Source organism: Furipterus horrens, unplaced genomic scaffold (genome assembly GCF_987537825.1).
Source record: "Furipterus horrens unplaced genomic scaffold, mFurHor1.1.pri manual_scaffold_10, whole genome shotgun sequence".
Lineage (NCBI taxonomy): Eukaryota > Metazoa > Chordata > Mammalia > Chiroptera > Furipteridae > Furipterus > Furipterus horrens.
The window spans coordinates 71,946,614-71,963,608 of record NW_028327180.1 but is presented as its reverse complement, the minus strand read 5'-3'; the positions used below and the strand labels follow the sequence as shown (position 1 = coordinate 71,963,608).

Sequence of the window (16,995 nt, the reverse complement as noted above, 5' to 3'; positions counted from 1 at the left end):
TTCATTATGTTCCAAATCATTGATTAGAACCTCAGTTTCCTTCCTTTCACCATTGGTTTTGTGTGGATTTTCCTTCGTTTCACTTAGCATAGCCTTCACTTCTCTTATGCGTTTGCCGTACTCAAGCATATCTGTCAAGCCTGTGAGGATCTTTATCACCAGTGTTTTGAATTCTACACCTATTAGGTTGTCTATCTTCTCATCTGTTAGGTTGATTATCTCCTCATCTGTTAGGTTGGCTATCTCCTCGTTAGTTAGTTCACCCACTGGAACCTTGATCCATTCCCCCTTTTGGACCATACTTCTCTGTCTGCTCATTCTGACAGGCTCCTCTGTTTGTTTGCTTCCATGACCCAGGTAGAGCTGTCGCTCTCGTTACATTGTAAGGGGCAGAGCCTTAGGGATTCGTCAGTACAGGGCGACCTGTTTCACCACGTTGTGACACTGTATGTGGGGGGAGGGGCCCGAGAGGGAACAATGCCACCTGCCCAGCACTCACCCCTTTTCCAGGCACTTCTCCCACTTCCGCACCGGACTGGAGCCCCTCTAGCTGCTGCTGTAGCTGTCTTTCCCAGAGTGGGTGGGTCTGCAGATATTCTAGGACTGTGGGGGCCCTTTAAACAAGCAGACTCTGCTGAGAGACTGGCAGTCTCTGCCTTCTCCCCAACCCCCACTGGTCTGCACTGTCAGAAGCAATGAGGCTTGATTTTTGCTGGTGCTGGGACCGTGAGCTGCAAGGTCTGGTGAGGAGCTGGGAACGGTCCCCAGGTGTCCCTCCCGACTTTTTTAAATGTGTGAGTTCACTTTCTGCTGGCCTGATGCTGCTGCCGCTGCTGCTGCCACCATACCGCTTCCTCTCCACCCCAGCTCCGCCCCTCCTATCTGTCTGAATGAGTATTTCTTCTTTATATCTTTGTTTGCTGGGCTTCCATGCAGTTTGATTTTCTGAAACTTCTGGTTGTTTCTTGTTTTGAGGTAGTTATATTCCTTCTTAGTTGTGGAGGGTGATGCAGCATGTCTGTCTATGCCTCCATCTTGGCTAGAAGTCCAGGAAAGGACCACATTTATCCATCTTTTAATACTATGTGTAGAAGAGGATCTAAATCATGGTTCTGCCAGTTGTCAGTGTCTCACCTCTGCTCCAAGTCCATCTCCTTTGCACATTTTGTGATACTGGAGCTGGACCCTGTAAACATTTCTCCTTGGCCGGCTGATGCAACTTTAGGTTTGTCACCAGAGGGCACTGGAGGGACACTGCAGGAGGAAGGGGCTTTTCTTTGGGCTTCTGCTTTTCTCTTGCTCCTATGACACAGTGGCCAGTGGACTGCTTCCAACGGGAGACCTAGGGGTCCATGCCCCCAACAAGTTGCTTCCAGAGAGTTTCACTGGGACTCCAGCTGGGAAGCTCCTGCCAGCACAGCCGTGCGATCCTGTGCGGTCCTGTGGGCCACAGCCGTCCCTTGTCGCATGGAGTCTGCTCCTCATCCTGAGAGGAGACCAGCTTCCAAGTTTCTTCCTTCCTTGAGTGCTTTCCTCAGCCTTGCGGATAATACCTGCTGCCCTCCACCTGCGGTTCCAATATTCCTTAGCCATCCCTTTACCCCTCTTAGTAGTTAATGATACTTTCCATTAAATTTTCCCATTCAAATTTTTGGTGTGGTTTCTATCTCCTGATTGGACCCTGACTGACACAATAAATGATTAATGAATGGATGAGTCACTGAGGGAACTGAGGAAAGTGGCTTCATTTTCATCGTATTGCTACTCTTAATTCTTGAGGACTAGACTGTTCAAACTCTTCCCAGATGTTCCAGTTGCTTGGGAGTTAAACATTTTTGAGCAATCTATAGAATTCATCTGTCTTCTTCCCTTCGGTTAAATATTATATGACAGATTCCGGTGGCACCAAGAATATAGAAATGAGTTTTATCTCTCACTTGTCCTCTCTGCACAATTGCCCTGGATTTGTGATTTTGTCCTTTATTGTCAGAAATCATCTGGCCAGCCCTAAAACCTGTGCCATTACCCAGGTCAGAATCAGAATTTCTAATGCAGGTGTTCTATTTTGAGAATGCCATAGATTTTACTGTTCATTTCTACACAAAATTGCTCAATTCTTAACAGAGTTGACATTTCTAGGCTATTATTATCCACACAAAACAGGTTTGCCTATAACAGCATTGCTATAACTTATTTTGGAGAAAAAGTTTTGGGCTAAGGCATATCAATAAAATAATCTTGACATCTTGCTCTTACATATTTCTGGGTCACACTAAAAAATATTTCTTTTTCCTAAGGCAGGAAAACGTGAAATATGAAAATCATAATGAAGTGCATTTCTGTTAGGATTTGCACAAATTGCCTGCCTGCATCTACATCCCAAACACAGCAGCCAAGTGAACCAAGCCTGAAACACAGTTCCAACAGCCTTCGTTAAGGCTGATGGAAAAGCACATCAAGGACATGATGAGGTTTTGCTTGTTTATGTAATAAAATAGGCACCCGTGTTTAGCTGCTGAAGGTGTAAATGTAGCCTGCATAACAGTGGGAAGCTAAGGGAGAAGGAAGCAATTTGGGAAATACCTCCTCTTCACATCACAAGCATTCTCAGACCCATCAGAAGACCCTGAAACTAGGTCCTACAATATATGCATTTTATAAAGCAACCCTCCCCCCACCTTAGCTTCAGGCCATGGGTGCCCTGGTTTCTGCTTTTAATTTCATAACTAGGGTGGATAACTAACAGGGTAGTATGTCATGGTCAATATGTCAACCACAAAGCAGGTACAGTATTACAGAAAGATCCAACAGTCATTTAGTCAATTTCCCTGGTAACTTGAGAGAATGTTAGATGAGTCCCTGAGATATAGAGTGTCCGGTGTCAGATCCCCACATCGCAGGCTCTGAGTTTTCTAGGTTTTAGAGTAAATTTTACGTACCATGGCAAAAGGAGTTTCTTCCTAGGGGTGGAGGACAGGTTTAGGGAGCAGAGTAGGAAGGGGAGATGCTACTTTCTATGAGCCATCATTTCCATATTAATGGTTGTCAGATCCCTAGTAAATTTGAAATGGAGAGCATACAAGTCCCACTGCTTGGTTGGGCTTAAGTATTCCTACAGTGCACTACTAGTCCTAGAAATAATTTTTGTTAATTTGTGAAAGTGCCATTGAGGGCACTTCTTTCTTTGGCATGTCATTACTACCATACTCACTGATATAACGACCCAAAGTGCTAAGGGTTTAGGGTTTTCCTCCCCTGCCCACCCCATGGTGAACAGGACATCCCTCAGATATGTTATGAAAAGTGATGACTCTATTTGTATTTTTCTCTTTGTGGTTCATCTCATCCATAAGAAGCCAATTCTCAGCTACCCTAAGCCCCTCAAGTGTTTAGAGCATGGAGCTACTTTTTTCAGTTGATTCAGCACAGATGAGGATTTTTAAATTCCTGTGTAAGATGCATACCAGTAACAATGGCGTTAATCTTATGACAGTCATTTTGGATAGATAAGAGGGTAGAGAAGAGAGTAATTTCCAGAAAGTGTTGAAGGCTGAGTTTCTAGCTTTTTCTTGACTGTCTCCTTTTTATATCTTGTTTAAAAATGGTTATGAAGTAGGAATTTGGGGGAGGGCAAAAGAGAGGAATGAAGTGAAGATTGTGGGAGTTAGGAGGGAATGACCCAAAGTGGTGAATTCCAAGGAAGGAGAGGAGGTCAAAGTCCCCATGGCTCTGAGAGCAGGAATCTGCCAGGACCAGCATTGTAGCACCACTGGGGCCCGTGGAATCTGCAGCATTGCATTCATTTGGCACCGTTAGTAGCAAACCAGCTGAAAGAATTCACCAAGCCCTTAGAAGTGGTGGTTTCAGGGTAACAGGATGTCCCCTGGTCTTGTTTCTTCAAGAACAAACCGCATCTTTGAAAACACTACCACCATAATATAGGATTCTGATTGAGTCTCATTTTTGGGAAGGAGAATGTGCACCTTAAGCCATTTTTAAAACTTTGGTTGTGACCCATTAATGTTCTGACCCAATTTAATTGATCTTGACCGGCATATTTTAGTGGAATGTAATAGAAAAATCTGAGTGCATGTCATATATATAGTTTTTTTGTTTCAGTTGCATGTATGTACGAGAATATGTATTTTCTGTATTGTGATGGAAAATGTTACCTCCGCTGCCTTGCAGCATACCTCTTCAGGGGAAAGGCTAAGGGAGTAAACCCTGACAGAAAATCCGGAGCCGGAGTCCCTAAGGCGGTTTGACGTTGTAGTCAACACCGGCAACTCCTGCGGTGCACCTGAAGCCAAGCTGTATTGACTCCGTCTTTCCCTTGGACCCTTCAGCTGCGAAGAGAGGGGGGGGTCTGCTGCATGGGCAACAGCAGACCCTCCATATCACCCTGCCCAGGCTCTGTAGCTTCAGCTTCACTGGAGAGGACACTCCAGCGTCATCGCAAGATGTCGATTCAACACAGGAGGAGACAGATACCGTGTCACTCCTGAGTCGGACTGCACAACCATTCTCGGCGGTGCAGATAGACTCTTAAGAAGCTACACCATCGTCTCTCGAGACGGACGGCTGCCGACGATGGAAAATGTCATTCTTAATGTGGACCAGGCCCGCAAAAGTAGAAAAATATTGCTTTAGGCAACTTTAAAAGGAAGCCGAGGGATTGATTATGGTATGTAATTAGCAAAGTGAGCAAACACTGCCCAACTATTTTTTCTTAATTGGTTCACATGCAAGTGTGTGTACGAGTGTGTGTGCACACATGTAAAGGCATGCATGCATGTGTGTGAGCTGATTCTGCCATGACATCTAGGCAACAGTGTACTTCCTTCTGAGAATAAGAAGTCATTAGATTCATAAGTTTAAGGAGACGTTGCTTAGTGTGATAACTTCAGAAAATCTGCTGGTGGAACTATGGCCCCACATTAAGGCTCTTGAGATGCAAGAGATGCACCTCCTACCATAGACTTAAAATTGTAACTAAATCCTTGAAATTTTTTTTAGATCATAGTACCTTTGCCCAAGAACAATCTGGTCAGCTCTACAATAGTAGCATAATTTTACATGATTTATACTATGAAGATAGTGTCAACTGAGTTAGTTATGGTGCTTGGCTCTTCAGGGGGCGAATTTCCTGAATATATTTCCCTAGTGGACACCTAGGAAAGCATCAATATTGCCTTAGGCTTCCAAACAAAATGAGGAATGTTGCTACTGTACCTCTTCCTATCAGCCGTTAAGGTTTCATATCTGGTGACAAGTTAAGTGTAGCAAACAAAGCAGCCACGCCACAGGGGTGCCAGGGGAAGTCCTTCCACAGGAAGACGAGATACCTTGATGCAGAGAAACTCAGAGACATTATATTGTTACCTACTGGAACATTTATTAATACTTACAAGGTGAAAAGAAAAGAGAGAGACAGTGATGTGAAATGACAGGCATCTTCTTCATCAGAGTTCTGCTCTGCAGCCCAGGAGCTCTGTTGGTTTAGCATCATGTTCTCCGAGGCTGAGGTCTCAGGCTCTGTCGCCTCCCACACAGAGCAAGGACCTGATCTTCAGTAACGTGATGCTCTGGCAGTGTCTATAAGTACACGCTGTTGGCCACAGGAGGCTTTGTCATCCCTTCCAAGGAAACAGGTCACCACTGCCTCCACCAGCACATGGAAAACCATCAAAAGCATACACACTGCTGATGCTTTGTACAGAATGCCAGGCAACTCACAACAGTTGGCCTGAAAATGAGCCCCACGAGAGGCATGTGACAGGCAGATAGTGAGTGGCGACAAGACTGACTCAAGGAAGAGAGAGGCAACAGGGGTGCCCTCTGCTTAAGGAACTAGAGCATGTTCAAAACGGAGTGGGGGGCCGCTGACACTCACTCCCTTTCTACCGGGTCCGACAGGCACTTTTCCTGACTGGAAGGTGAGCTGACATGGTTCTGCAGTTGAAACTCTTGGGCTTACCTTGCCATGTCCTCTGACCCCTGGACAGGGGTTTCTGTCTTATGCCGGGGGTTGCTAATTCTTCCCACACCTGGGTTTCTGGGACTTGCTGTTTATTCAGCAGGAACCTACAAAAGTCTGTTTTTACTTGACTGAAAGAAATGAATCCACAGTATCCTTCTTCACACACCTAATGCCCTGGCAGAGAATACAGCAGCAAACCAGACAGACAAGGTTCTCAGGGGCCCCAGTACCCAGTACAGTGCTGGACACACAGTAGGCACTTAATAAATATTCAGTGACAAACACATGAGTGATGACTGGCCTGAGGGTGTCGAGGTCACAGTGGCGTTCCTTCTACAATGCGTTGGGTCTCTGAGACCACAGACTTCTGTCTCATCTGCTAGCAACAGTATTTACATTTTCTTGGCCAATGTTATACTTGAAGCTGATTCATACACTAAAAATTATGGACCATTATAAATATCTTGGATTTCCTCTCTGGGTACCTTTTTCTGGCCAAATCTTTGTAGTAAAGAGATGTTAAACCACACTGTACTATCTCTGACTCGCCTGCAAAGATTTATTAATGTAAAATAGAATTGTCTTATCCAAGTTACAAACAAAAGTTATGAAATTGTTTTGCTGTAGAAACAAATGCAAGATGGTATTATTCACAATCCTGTTAACTTGGTTCAGTTTCTCAATCCCACCATTGCTTCGAACTTTCACAAGTATTTTTCTTCCATTCTCAATATGACAGCTCAACTAGGAATTGTTTTTCAATTAATAATAACTTCATTGCCTTATAAAACATGAGCTAATGTTCTCATCAGTTTTTATCCACAATTATCACATCATTGCTTAAGAATCCCTATTTTCAAAGAAAAAATTTCTAACAGCACAATGGAAAACAAAGGAAAATCTCATTTTACAGGTAAATGTAGTATAAGTAGTAGATAATTGAGTAGCTTATACATCGTATCCTATTATTATTCTCAGAGGCTGCATGCTGATCAGTTTAACTGCCTTTGAGCTATATATTTTTAAATGTGATTAAAACATACAGTCTCACAGTAAATTTAAATGGCTTATTAAACACCTTTATAGGGCAACAGTATCATATGTCAAAGATGAATGGCGCTTCTAATTTGCTAGCCACTTGGGTCAAGTTTACTTTAAGCAGGAAGCATTTTTATACAAGTAATCGTAACACAAATGGTCTCTTGGGAAAAGCTGTTTGTGAGGGTTTAACATTTTTGAAGTATGCTTTTGTTTATCTTCTAAATGGGCATTTTATAGGCAATGGGCCAAAGCACCTTAGCGCAGGCGCAACTGCCGCTGATGCCGCTTGAATGCTCCAGTGTTCTTAGGGGTGAGGAGAGAGGGGTGGGGTGGGAGGGGTGAGCCTCCTTCGTTGGACTAACATCCTTCAGGCCTCCACTGAAAGAATGGTGGGGGACAGCAGCAGCATCTACAGCTCCTGGGAGCTTGTTAGAAATGTCACAACTGCACTCCAGACCCCTGAACCAGAATCTACATTCAAACGGGCTCCTCCGTGTGGTCTGTAAGCACTGCCCTGGGACCCAACAGCCTGTGCTTTCTGGTGGCCAAGCACAGCTCATGGGCGTCCCTCTGTTTCCTTCTCACTTCCAGAATCCTCCTGTTTACAGGATAACGACCCCTTGACCCATGTTTCCCTTTCTTTCTCATCATTCCCACACCCACTTCCTGGGACCAAATGAATTTACCAACATCAGATACCCTTGATTCAGAACCCACTTCTCATGCTGCCCACCTGACACTGTCCCCGGGCTTCCTGCTGCCCGATGACCTTCAGATGGTCAAGTCCTCACAAGGACGGCCACAGCTCTGCATGTATTCGGCTTTCTTGTGCCTGAGCTTCCCATTCCCTCATTGAGTCTGCATTGAGATCCCATCCTTCTAAGCCATCCACGAGAATCCATTCTCCCCTTGTCATTTTAACCCCTTCTGTTCCTGAGAAAGGATTTCTTCGTCCCTGCTTCTATTCATGGAACACTGTCTTCCTCCATCCTAGCCATAAACTTTTCTGCTAATATTTGTGGGGTGTCAAAAGGATGAAAGGAAGTCACACCAGATGTTGGGGGAAACTGCGGACAGGGTTTACTCAGTAGAGGGAATCAAATGCAGTTACTACTGACACTCGGCAGCCCATGAACACACTTCTTTTGGCCCCACCTTTGCACTGAGAGGCTCAGCCTGCAACAGGTGCCCAGAGGCAACTGCACCTCCAAACCAGACCCAGACTGGCCAGCCAATGGGCCCCTAGAATCAACTTGGTCCCCTCTGTTCCAAAGGGTGCTGGGGTAAAGAGCTCAGCAAGAAAATGAACTGGGCATTTTAGAAGTGCATTGCTTACAAATTCAGGCTCTGTGGGCCAGGGGTTAGCGCAGCCAAGAGTTAAGGGAACAATCTGCGGTCAACTGCTTGAGGACCCCTTCAGGCTCCTCTGGAGTGGTCAGGACCAAGGACAGATTTCTTTAATCAGAGTTGACTGGTAGGGGGAGAAACAAGATCGCTTTCTGGCCGTAGTGAGTCCGAGGACCGCGCTTGCAGCTTCCATTCTTCTTGAGCCCCACGAACCAGTTCTTTTCTGCGTGCTTCTTGGCTGTGTAGGTGTTGTAATGGTTTTCTTCCAGCCTTTCCAGGAACAAACATTCCTCATTTGGTGTTTGCTAAAAAGAGAAAACCAGAAGAGAGTAGCACTATCAGTGAGAGATTTTAAGTGGGCTTCCTCTGCTTAACCCTTTGAATGCCAACGGCTCTGTGAGTGACGCTGACAAATTTTCCCAAAAGTGCCAGCGTTGCTCTCAGCAACTCTTTATATGTAAGTAACAATGGAATAATTTGTATTTTATGTTTTGTTCTCTTTTTTTGTACCTCAGGTTATATATTGATATAACTTTTTCTCACGTTGATCCAAATTTCGAATTACACATGGCACTCAAAGGGTTAAAGCTGTGTGACCCTGGGCAAATTGGCCCGGCTCCCTGTGTCTCCAGTTCCTTCTCCAGCATCACTGGGGTAATAATGGAGCCTATCTCTGGGTGTGTTGCTGAGACTTAGAACAGGACCTGGCACATAATGCGCCTTCAACATACATTTGCTGTTATTGTGAGCTCCCCTTCCATTTGTTGTCCTCAGGGCCCGGCAGGCTGCCACTGGGAAGATCCTGAATGACTATAAGCGCCTCCAGGGCTGGGCGGGGCCTTTTGTCTCATAGCCATGACCATGAAAATGTCCAAAACAGGTAGAAGCGGGCAGCGGAGACTTTTAAGTTTGGACTTGAAGAATGAATGAAAACCTACTAATATTACTCTTCATCCTGGTGATTTTCACTGACAATAGCAGGATTTTTACCTTAGCATTGTTAAGCACATGAATGCTTGCACCAAATGTGCCCTATCTTTAAAACATATCCTGGAACTTCAAGTTTTTTTAAGAAGTAAAAATAGCTTTATCTTTTAATATTTATTTTAAAACTTGTACTTTTAAAAAATTACAATTTTACTTTAAAAAAAGAAAAAAGAAAAACCGCCCAAAGCTCACCCATCCATATATAGGCACTGTTAAAAGATGATGAACATCCTTCCTTACATGTTTATGTATGTACACAGGGAAGTAGATAAGACCAGATGGATACAGACTTACAATGCTATCAAAATGGTGTGCTATGTCTGTTGGTTTAAAAATGGGCAGTAAGCCTACGAAAACATTCAATCTCACTAGCAAGAAAAAGCAAATTAAAAAATGGTATAACATATGTTGGCGATGATATCTGCAAAGCAGAAAAAGATTTACAAGTTAGCATTGGTGAGAGCGTAGGAAGTGAGTGGGCTCTGTGGCACAATGGATAGCGCATTGGACTTCTAGTGATGAGAGTGTAGGAAGCAGGCTCTCTCATGCACTGTTGGTGAGGCATGTTGCTGGGGACTTTCTGAGGGCAGCTGTGAGATATGTATCACAGTTTTAACTATGCACTACCTTTGACCCAGCAATTTCACTTCCGGGAATGGATCCTTAGGAGATAGTTGAGCAAGTGTAAAACTGTGTTTTCAAGGATGGTCTTTGGATATAGTGGTAACAACTTGGAAGCAACCTAAATATGCATGGAAAGGTGATTGGTTAAGTAGATAGTGGTACATAGATATAGTGGAATCCAATTCAGTTATGAATTTATTAAGCTGGGAAGATAACTATAACATATTAAATAGGACACTTAGTTTTAAAAAAGTCTACGAACGATTCTTTTTTTCACTTGGAGTGCATTTGTTAGAGAGTGGGAGGAGGCCAAGGTAATTGAACTTCATATTTGTCAGGATTTTAGAATACATTTATTATATTTGGATATAAACCAATTAGATGTGTTAAAATGCTAATGCTGTATATTGACTTTACTGCAATTCCAAGTCATGTGGTCTCTATATTATCATGTTACCCGAAGTAGTTGGTGAGTCCTTTCCTGGTGGTTTCCAGTCCATCGTTCAGTGTTCTCTATTTGTGGGCATGTTTGTGCATTAGACTGTAAACCCTCCTGAGGGAAGAGATGGAGCCTTGTCAGCTTCCTGTCTACCCCAGACATAGAGCCTTGCAAATAATAGGGGCTCGCCAGCAAGGTGGTGAATTTAATTTGACTGTTGAGATCATGTAAAGCCCTCAATAACCTTATCTTTGATCAGTAAGGAACTCGGCAACAGGCAGCAGGCTGCTGCTTATTCATTTGTAGTCCAGTGCAGTGACAGCTGGGTGAGACACTGGATCATTTTAGGACAAGGTGGGACACAGATGTAACATTTAATTGGGTGACTCTGATGCCTCCAAAGGAACTTATCCAGACATCAGCGTTTAATGCTCATTGTCAGGGGTGGGAGGAGGTTGGCAGCTTTGGACCTGTGTGGGTTGCCCACGGCCCTGCGAGGAGGGCACACCTCATCATGCCCCTTAGTGCTCTGTGACAAAGCTGAGGAGGGCCACACAACCCCACCCCGATGTCCCTATTACACGACAGCAGCAGACACACTGAGAATGACTGAGTCAGAGGCTGAGTCAACAGGCCAGGTCGGAGGTGCTGAATCTGTCTCCCAACCAGGATTTGTCAGCCCCTCTTACGCATTTGGGGCAATGCCAAGTGCCTGGGTACTAACAGCTGATTCATGGCAATGGCTTTCATTATTTTCTTTTTTATACTTAGCATACTTTCCCCCCAATACATAGGTGACATATAGCCACTGTAGAAAATTTGGAAAATATAGGAAGGCATCCGCATATTATAAAATCAGCCATTTACCACCCATAGAGAGAAATAAATTAATGTTTTGGTATATAGCCTTTCAAACTTATTTTTAAAAAATAAGTATGCCCCTTTCACACACACAAATTTGTATCAGAATGGATTGATATCTAAAATCGGTTAAGCGTACAAGGCAGAGCTCTGAGATATGGCAGAACTTGTCTTTATCAATTATGAGGCATAGTATATTAAGATCACCCTCTGAAAATTTCAGGTGAATTTCAGGGACAGCAGGACTGTGTTGGGAGAAGGAGGGGTCTGGAGCCTAGGGAAAAATCAGGTTTGGGAGGGGTTCCCCCCAGTATTTTTATAGGAGTAAAAAAAAGGTTATGATAAACATCAAAACAGATTTAAAGGAAGAAAAGCCATAAAACTGTATATGTCACTTAAGAAATAATGAGGGCAAGGGCTGTGTGAACTGATCATTTGTTTCACAGTTGCTGTTGGTGGAGCGCCTCCCACACACCAGCCGCACTGGGGGCGGGTCCTGTTCACTGTCTCTCTGGCTCCTCTAAACCTGTAGGCAGGTCATTACTATCCGTTACTCTCCTCATTTTAGACAAGGCTCAGAGTAGGGAAGTCACTTGCTAAAGTGGCAGAGACACGAGATTGAATTATGAGCTTGAGACTGAATGATTGATTGGTCTGCTGATTTTATTACTAATTGAAAGAACCAACTTGAAAAAAATCTACTGCCTGTGTAGCAGTCACTGCCTGGCTCCAGACCCTTTCAAATTGTCACACTTGCTCCCCATTCAGCAAACAGCCACCTAGAAGCTACAGTACCTATAACTGATGATCCCATCTCCTGACCCCCTGTGGGTAGCATGAAAACAAAAACTGAACTGTGTTCACATCCCAAATTCTGGCTGAGATGACAGTGTCAGGAAAGGGTTTCCCATGTCCACTGCCTCTTGACAATCTGATACAAGTTAAGGGAGCCCCAGGCCAAAACCCTCCTCTTGGCTGCTTTTCTATAGACATACCTCTTTACACAAGGGAAGAAAGGGGCTCAGCTTGGGCTATGAGCTACAGCTAGAACTTAATTATCAGTTGTTAGGATACAGAGACAGGCTCATTGAAAACCAGAAATAATTTCCAAACCTGGGGCCACTGGCTTCAGCTCTCTTTCTAGTCATACCTGTTCCCAGAGATACCAGGAAGGGCAGAATCTCATTGCCTGTATTTATGTTCTTCTCTCACAAAGAGCACTGTACAGGGAGTCACACCGATATGAAGCATTAACTATAAGACGGAAGGAGAAGGCAACGTAGAGGATGTTAGCTTGTGAATCAATTCTTTGCGCGCCATTCATCTTTACGCCCCTGTCAGGACCTGACTGCGCTAAGACACAGGAGGCATTTAATACACGTTTGTAGAGTTGAGTTACTAAACTTTTTATTTAGGAGAGTCTTCCAAAGTAAAAGGGCTGTTTTCAGAGCTTTATGTGTGACATGTCAACTACCAGAATCTGGGCTCTGCAGTTCTTATAAAAAGCGGAGGGGACACACACAGAGCACATGGTGGGTATTCAAGAAATGTTTTTGGAATGAAGGAAGGAAGTGGAACTAGGTATTCTGAAATGACTGATGGATGAGTTACCGGCAGTTCAATCAATGTCTCCTCTATGTCTGTGTGATACTACATTTTGAGTATTTTGAGAGAATACCACAAGAAACTCTTTTTATGTTAGTGCCCAAAATAAGGCAGGGTAGAGGGTGGGAATCCTACTGGAAAAAATAACAGACAGAGACTAATTGTTGCTTTATAGTGTGTATCACTCAACGTAACAAGATTTCTGGAGACCACAAACCTTGGCCGCATCTGGAAGCTCGTCAGCCTCATACTTACTGAGCCGTACAAAAGCCCGTCGGAGTCCATGGCCAAGTACTGGCCACTCCCGGTGCTCTGTATGTACACCTCCCCCACGCTTTCCGCACTGAGCTTCAGCTGAACTGAAATAAAAATAACATGAGCAAAAGTAAATAAACAGCGGGTCTTTGCCAGAAGGGCCCGGCGGCCAGGATAGTTAGGCTCGGAAAATTCTGCTCATTCATTTCAGAACCCTCAAGGATGAGCCCCAGATTAATCAAGGCATGGAAATAAGTTCTTTTCTTTGCCCTCCAAAGAAAGCTGTCCCTTGGGAATGATGTTTTTCAGAGAAGGAGAGAGGAAGCTGGAGTGCCCACCCGTTTCCTCCACCCCTACCTCCCCACCCCCCACGCAGGTTCACCCTCCCTCCTTTCTCTTTCTTGTCACCTGGAGGGAAGTAACTGGGGGAGAAAGCTGCACTCCCTTCCCTGGACTCCAGGTCCCAGTTATGCTGGGGTGCTGTGGAGTGGGCAGCCAGACAGCCTGAGTGTGCTCTGCCTGTTACCAACCTGCCTTGCGGGGTATCCTTTCACAGCCTGGCCCTTCGAGGCATGGGAGCTTCTTGTGGACAGGTTGCATCAACCCCCCCACCCTGTGTGGCAGCCCAGCTGGGTAAAGGCAGAGGGAAACCCTGGCTTCTGATTGGGAGAATGACACACTTACCTGGAATTGCAGGAATAGGAAACAGTGGTTCTCACCCGGGGGCGATATTGTTATTCAGGGGACACTGGGCCATGTCTGGAGACTTTTTTGGTTGTCCCACCTGGAGTGGGGTGGTGCTATTAGCATCCAGTAGGCAGAGGTCAGGGATGCCGCTGAACATCCTACTATGCACAGCACAGCCCTATACAGTAAGGAACTGGGGAGCCCAAAGAGTCACTAGTGTCGAGGTTGAGAAACCTCAAGGCTGAGGGCAAGGATGTGAGTTATCCTGAGTTACACTCTCCCTGATTGCACTGACTGATATGCCCACTGCTGGGTACCTAATTGGAGTCCAGTACCCATTTGGTAATTATTCATTTGTTCCCTCTCCCCAGGGTGGCTCTAGAGGGAGGTGCCTTTTTCTTTGTTTTAATTCTTACTCAAGGATATATTTATTCTTTGAGAGAGAGAGAGAGAGAGAGAAACATTGATGTGAGAAACATCTATTGGTTGCTTCCTGTACACGCCCCATCTGGGGAGTGAGCCTACACCCTTTGGTGTATGGGATGATGCTCCAACCAACTGAGCCGCCTGGCCAGGGTGTGGAGGGAGGTGTTTTGATGGTTTATATTTGGGAATTAAAATCAATTTTGGATTCTTTTGGACCATTTCTTTGGTCCCCAGACTTGCAACCATCATTATGACTAGGAGTGGAATCTAGACTCAGTGGTCCCACAGAAGGCGAGTTGACCTCTTTCAGGGTCAGGCTCCGTTAGAGGCCAAGGGGCGAGGGGGCTGGAAAGACCACTGAGCTTTGTTTGGCACATTTAGACCCCTCATTGCTTTTTCTTGATTTTTCTTTCTTATTTAATCTCTTTGAATAAGAATTATACCCCATGTTTCAAATTTAGAAACAATATAAGAGGACAGTAAAAAGTGTCCCCCTACGCCTGGTAGCCTCCCATAGGCAACCAGTGGGGGATCCAGCAGCCAACAGGGCAGATGAGACCCTTGTCCTTCGTCCCAGAGCACCTTCTTCGGGGGAAACAAAGACAAACATGTAAACCCCTCCTAGATATATTTTAGATGTATCGTTCTAGAGAAATTTTATGCATTTATGAGCAAATACATGTTTTCCGTCCTGCCTTTTTTTACACAAGTGCTAAGATACTATACACACAGTTCTGCATGTTGGTGTTTGTTTGTTTGTTTGTGTGGCTTAACAACTAATTGGAGATCCTTCCACTTCATTACTGAAGAAGTTGGCCTCACTGTTTTTTACCAGTTGAATTGTTTCATGATGTGACTATACCACAATCATTTAACCACTTCCCTATGAATAAGCCTATATTTTCTTATTTCCCTCTGTTTTCCTTATCGTCTGATTCATTCCAAGGGGGATACATAGTTACATTATTCTATTGAAGATACAATTTCCTTGTCCTTGGAAGTCTTCGCTACAGAGACTCCAGGCCTCCTCTAGCTTCCTCTGGTAAGTGGAGTTTATCTACTTCACAGGGAGGAAAAAGGAAGCCACTGATCTCCCCTACAGGGTCTTCTAACTTCGGCTAGCTCTGAGAGAACAGGCCAAAGGGCCTCCCCTGTGACCAGGGCCCTCCCCATTCTAGCCTCAGATTACACCACTTGCTCACTCAGTCATTGCCTCCCCCATCCAACTCCTTCAACACACCAAGCTCTTTGCCACCTCAGGACCTTTGCACATGCTCAACCCTGTGTCTGGCACCTTCTTCACCCTGATACAAAGCTGGTCCTTCTCCTCCAGGCCCCAGCCTAGCACCCCCTCCTCAGAGAGGCATTTCCCACCCAAGTACCCTGTGACAATCTATATAGTAGTAGGTCCTTTCACCCTTCCCATCCCACCCCCACCTCACTGTCCCTGCCACCTTGGTCCCCACTCATCCTTCTCAGCCCCTTGTTTGCTTCCTTCATGGCACTTTATACAAAGTACAATTATTCCCTTAGAACTTTACTCATTTACTTCTGCCTTCCCAGGAGAACGCGCACAGGGAGACAGGGCAGGGATCTAGTCTGGCCTGATCCCGATTAGGTTTCCAGCACCTCATGCCATGCCTTACCCCCCGGGGACAGCCAATATATAATTGTTGAATGAATAATGTTTGCTAATATTTTCAGAGATGACTCTGCTGGTCCATTCATAAATAGGCTGTGAAATTTCAACTATATTTCCAATATCGCCTTGTGGAGAGAAGGTGGGATCATGTAGAGAGTTGAAAGGCTCAAGGCTGGGCTCTGCCACCAGCCCTCTATGTGACGACCTTGGCCAGTCTAACCTCTGGGCCACAGTCCCCTATCAGTAAAGTGAGAGGCGTCTGGATTCAGTCTCTAAAGTTTTTTCCAGCTGAACAGTCTATGAAGCAAGTAAATACAGTTGATAACAATACCGTATACAATAGAATATTATTCGGCAATAAAAAGGAACAAAGTATCGATGCATGCTACAGCGTGGATGGATTTTGAAAACATGCTAAGTGAATAAGCCAGTCACAAAGGACCATGTATTTTGTAGTCCATTTAAGTGAAATGCCCAGAATAGGCAAACCCATAGAGACAGGAAGTAGCTTAGTGGTTGCCAGGGGCTGAGGAGGGGTGTGGGGGAGGGAGAAGGGAGAATTATGGTTTGGAGATATAGGGTTTTTTGGGGGTGATGAAAATGCTCTAAAATTGATTGTGGAGATGGTTGCCTAACTCTGAATATAAGAAAAACCACTGAATTCCTCACTTCAAATGGGTGAATTGTATGGTGTATAAATTTATCTGAAAAAAGCATATTTTAAAATTCTCTGTGTTTTCATTTATGCTTTTCAGAGAACTTTCACATACATTTTTTTTCTGTCAGTTTCTCAATATAATCCTGTACGTTTAGGAGAGGTCAAAGAAGGGGGATAACCGCTTACTGCACCTGCAGTGCCGGGCGGCGCGTATGCTAGTTTCTGTCTTGGCATAAAGAGTTTAAAATCAGAGCATAGGCTCCGTAATCAAACTGCACGAATTAACTTCTGGCTCGGCTGGGTGTTCGCTGTGTGATCTTTGGGCAAGTTATTTTCGTCTACTTCCCCATCTGTACTGACGGTACCTGCTTCATAAAGTTGTCGTGAGGATTAAATGGTCCAGTGCATGGACCGTGCCCAGGACTATCTGTCATTTCCTCTGC

General features: G+C 44.7%; 1 protein-coding gene across 5 annotated transcripts in view; it reads right to left on the bottom strand.

Annotated features, from left to right (window-relative positions):
* Positions 1–6,922: 6,922 nt before the first annotated feature.
* Positions 6,923–16,995, bottom strand: part of FGF1 (fibroblast growth factor 1) — an 84,825-nt gene continuing 74,752 nt past the window's right edge. For all 5 annotated transcript variants that reach the window (XM_090288086.1, XM_090288088.1, XM_090288087.1 and 2 more), the window contains 2 exons: positions 13,140–13,243; positions 6,923–8,673 (listed from right to left, as the gene is read on the bottom strand). In XM_090288086.1, the coding sequence (XP_090144212.1) occupies positions 8,479–8,673; positions 13,140–13,243 (299 nt within the window). In that variant the 3' untranslated portion in view covers positions 6,923–8,478. The remainder of the gene's footprint in view (positions 8,674–13,139; positions 13,244–16,995) is intronic.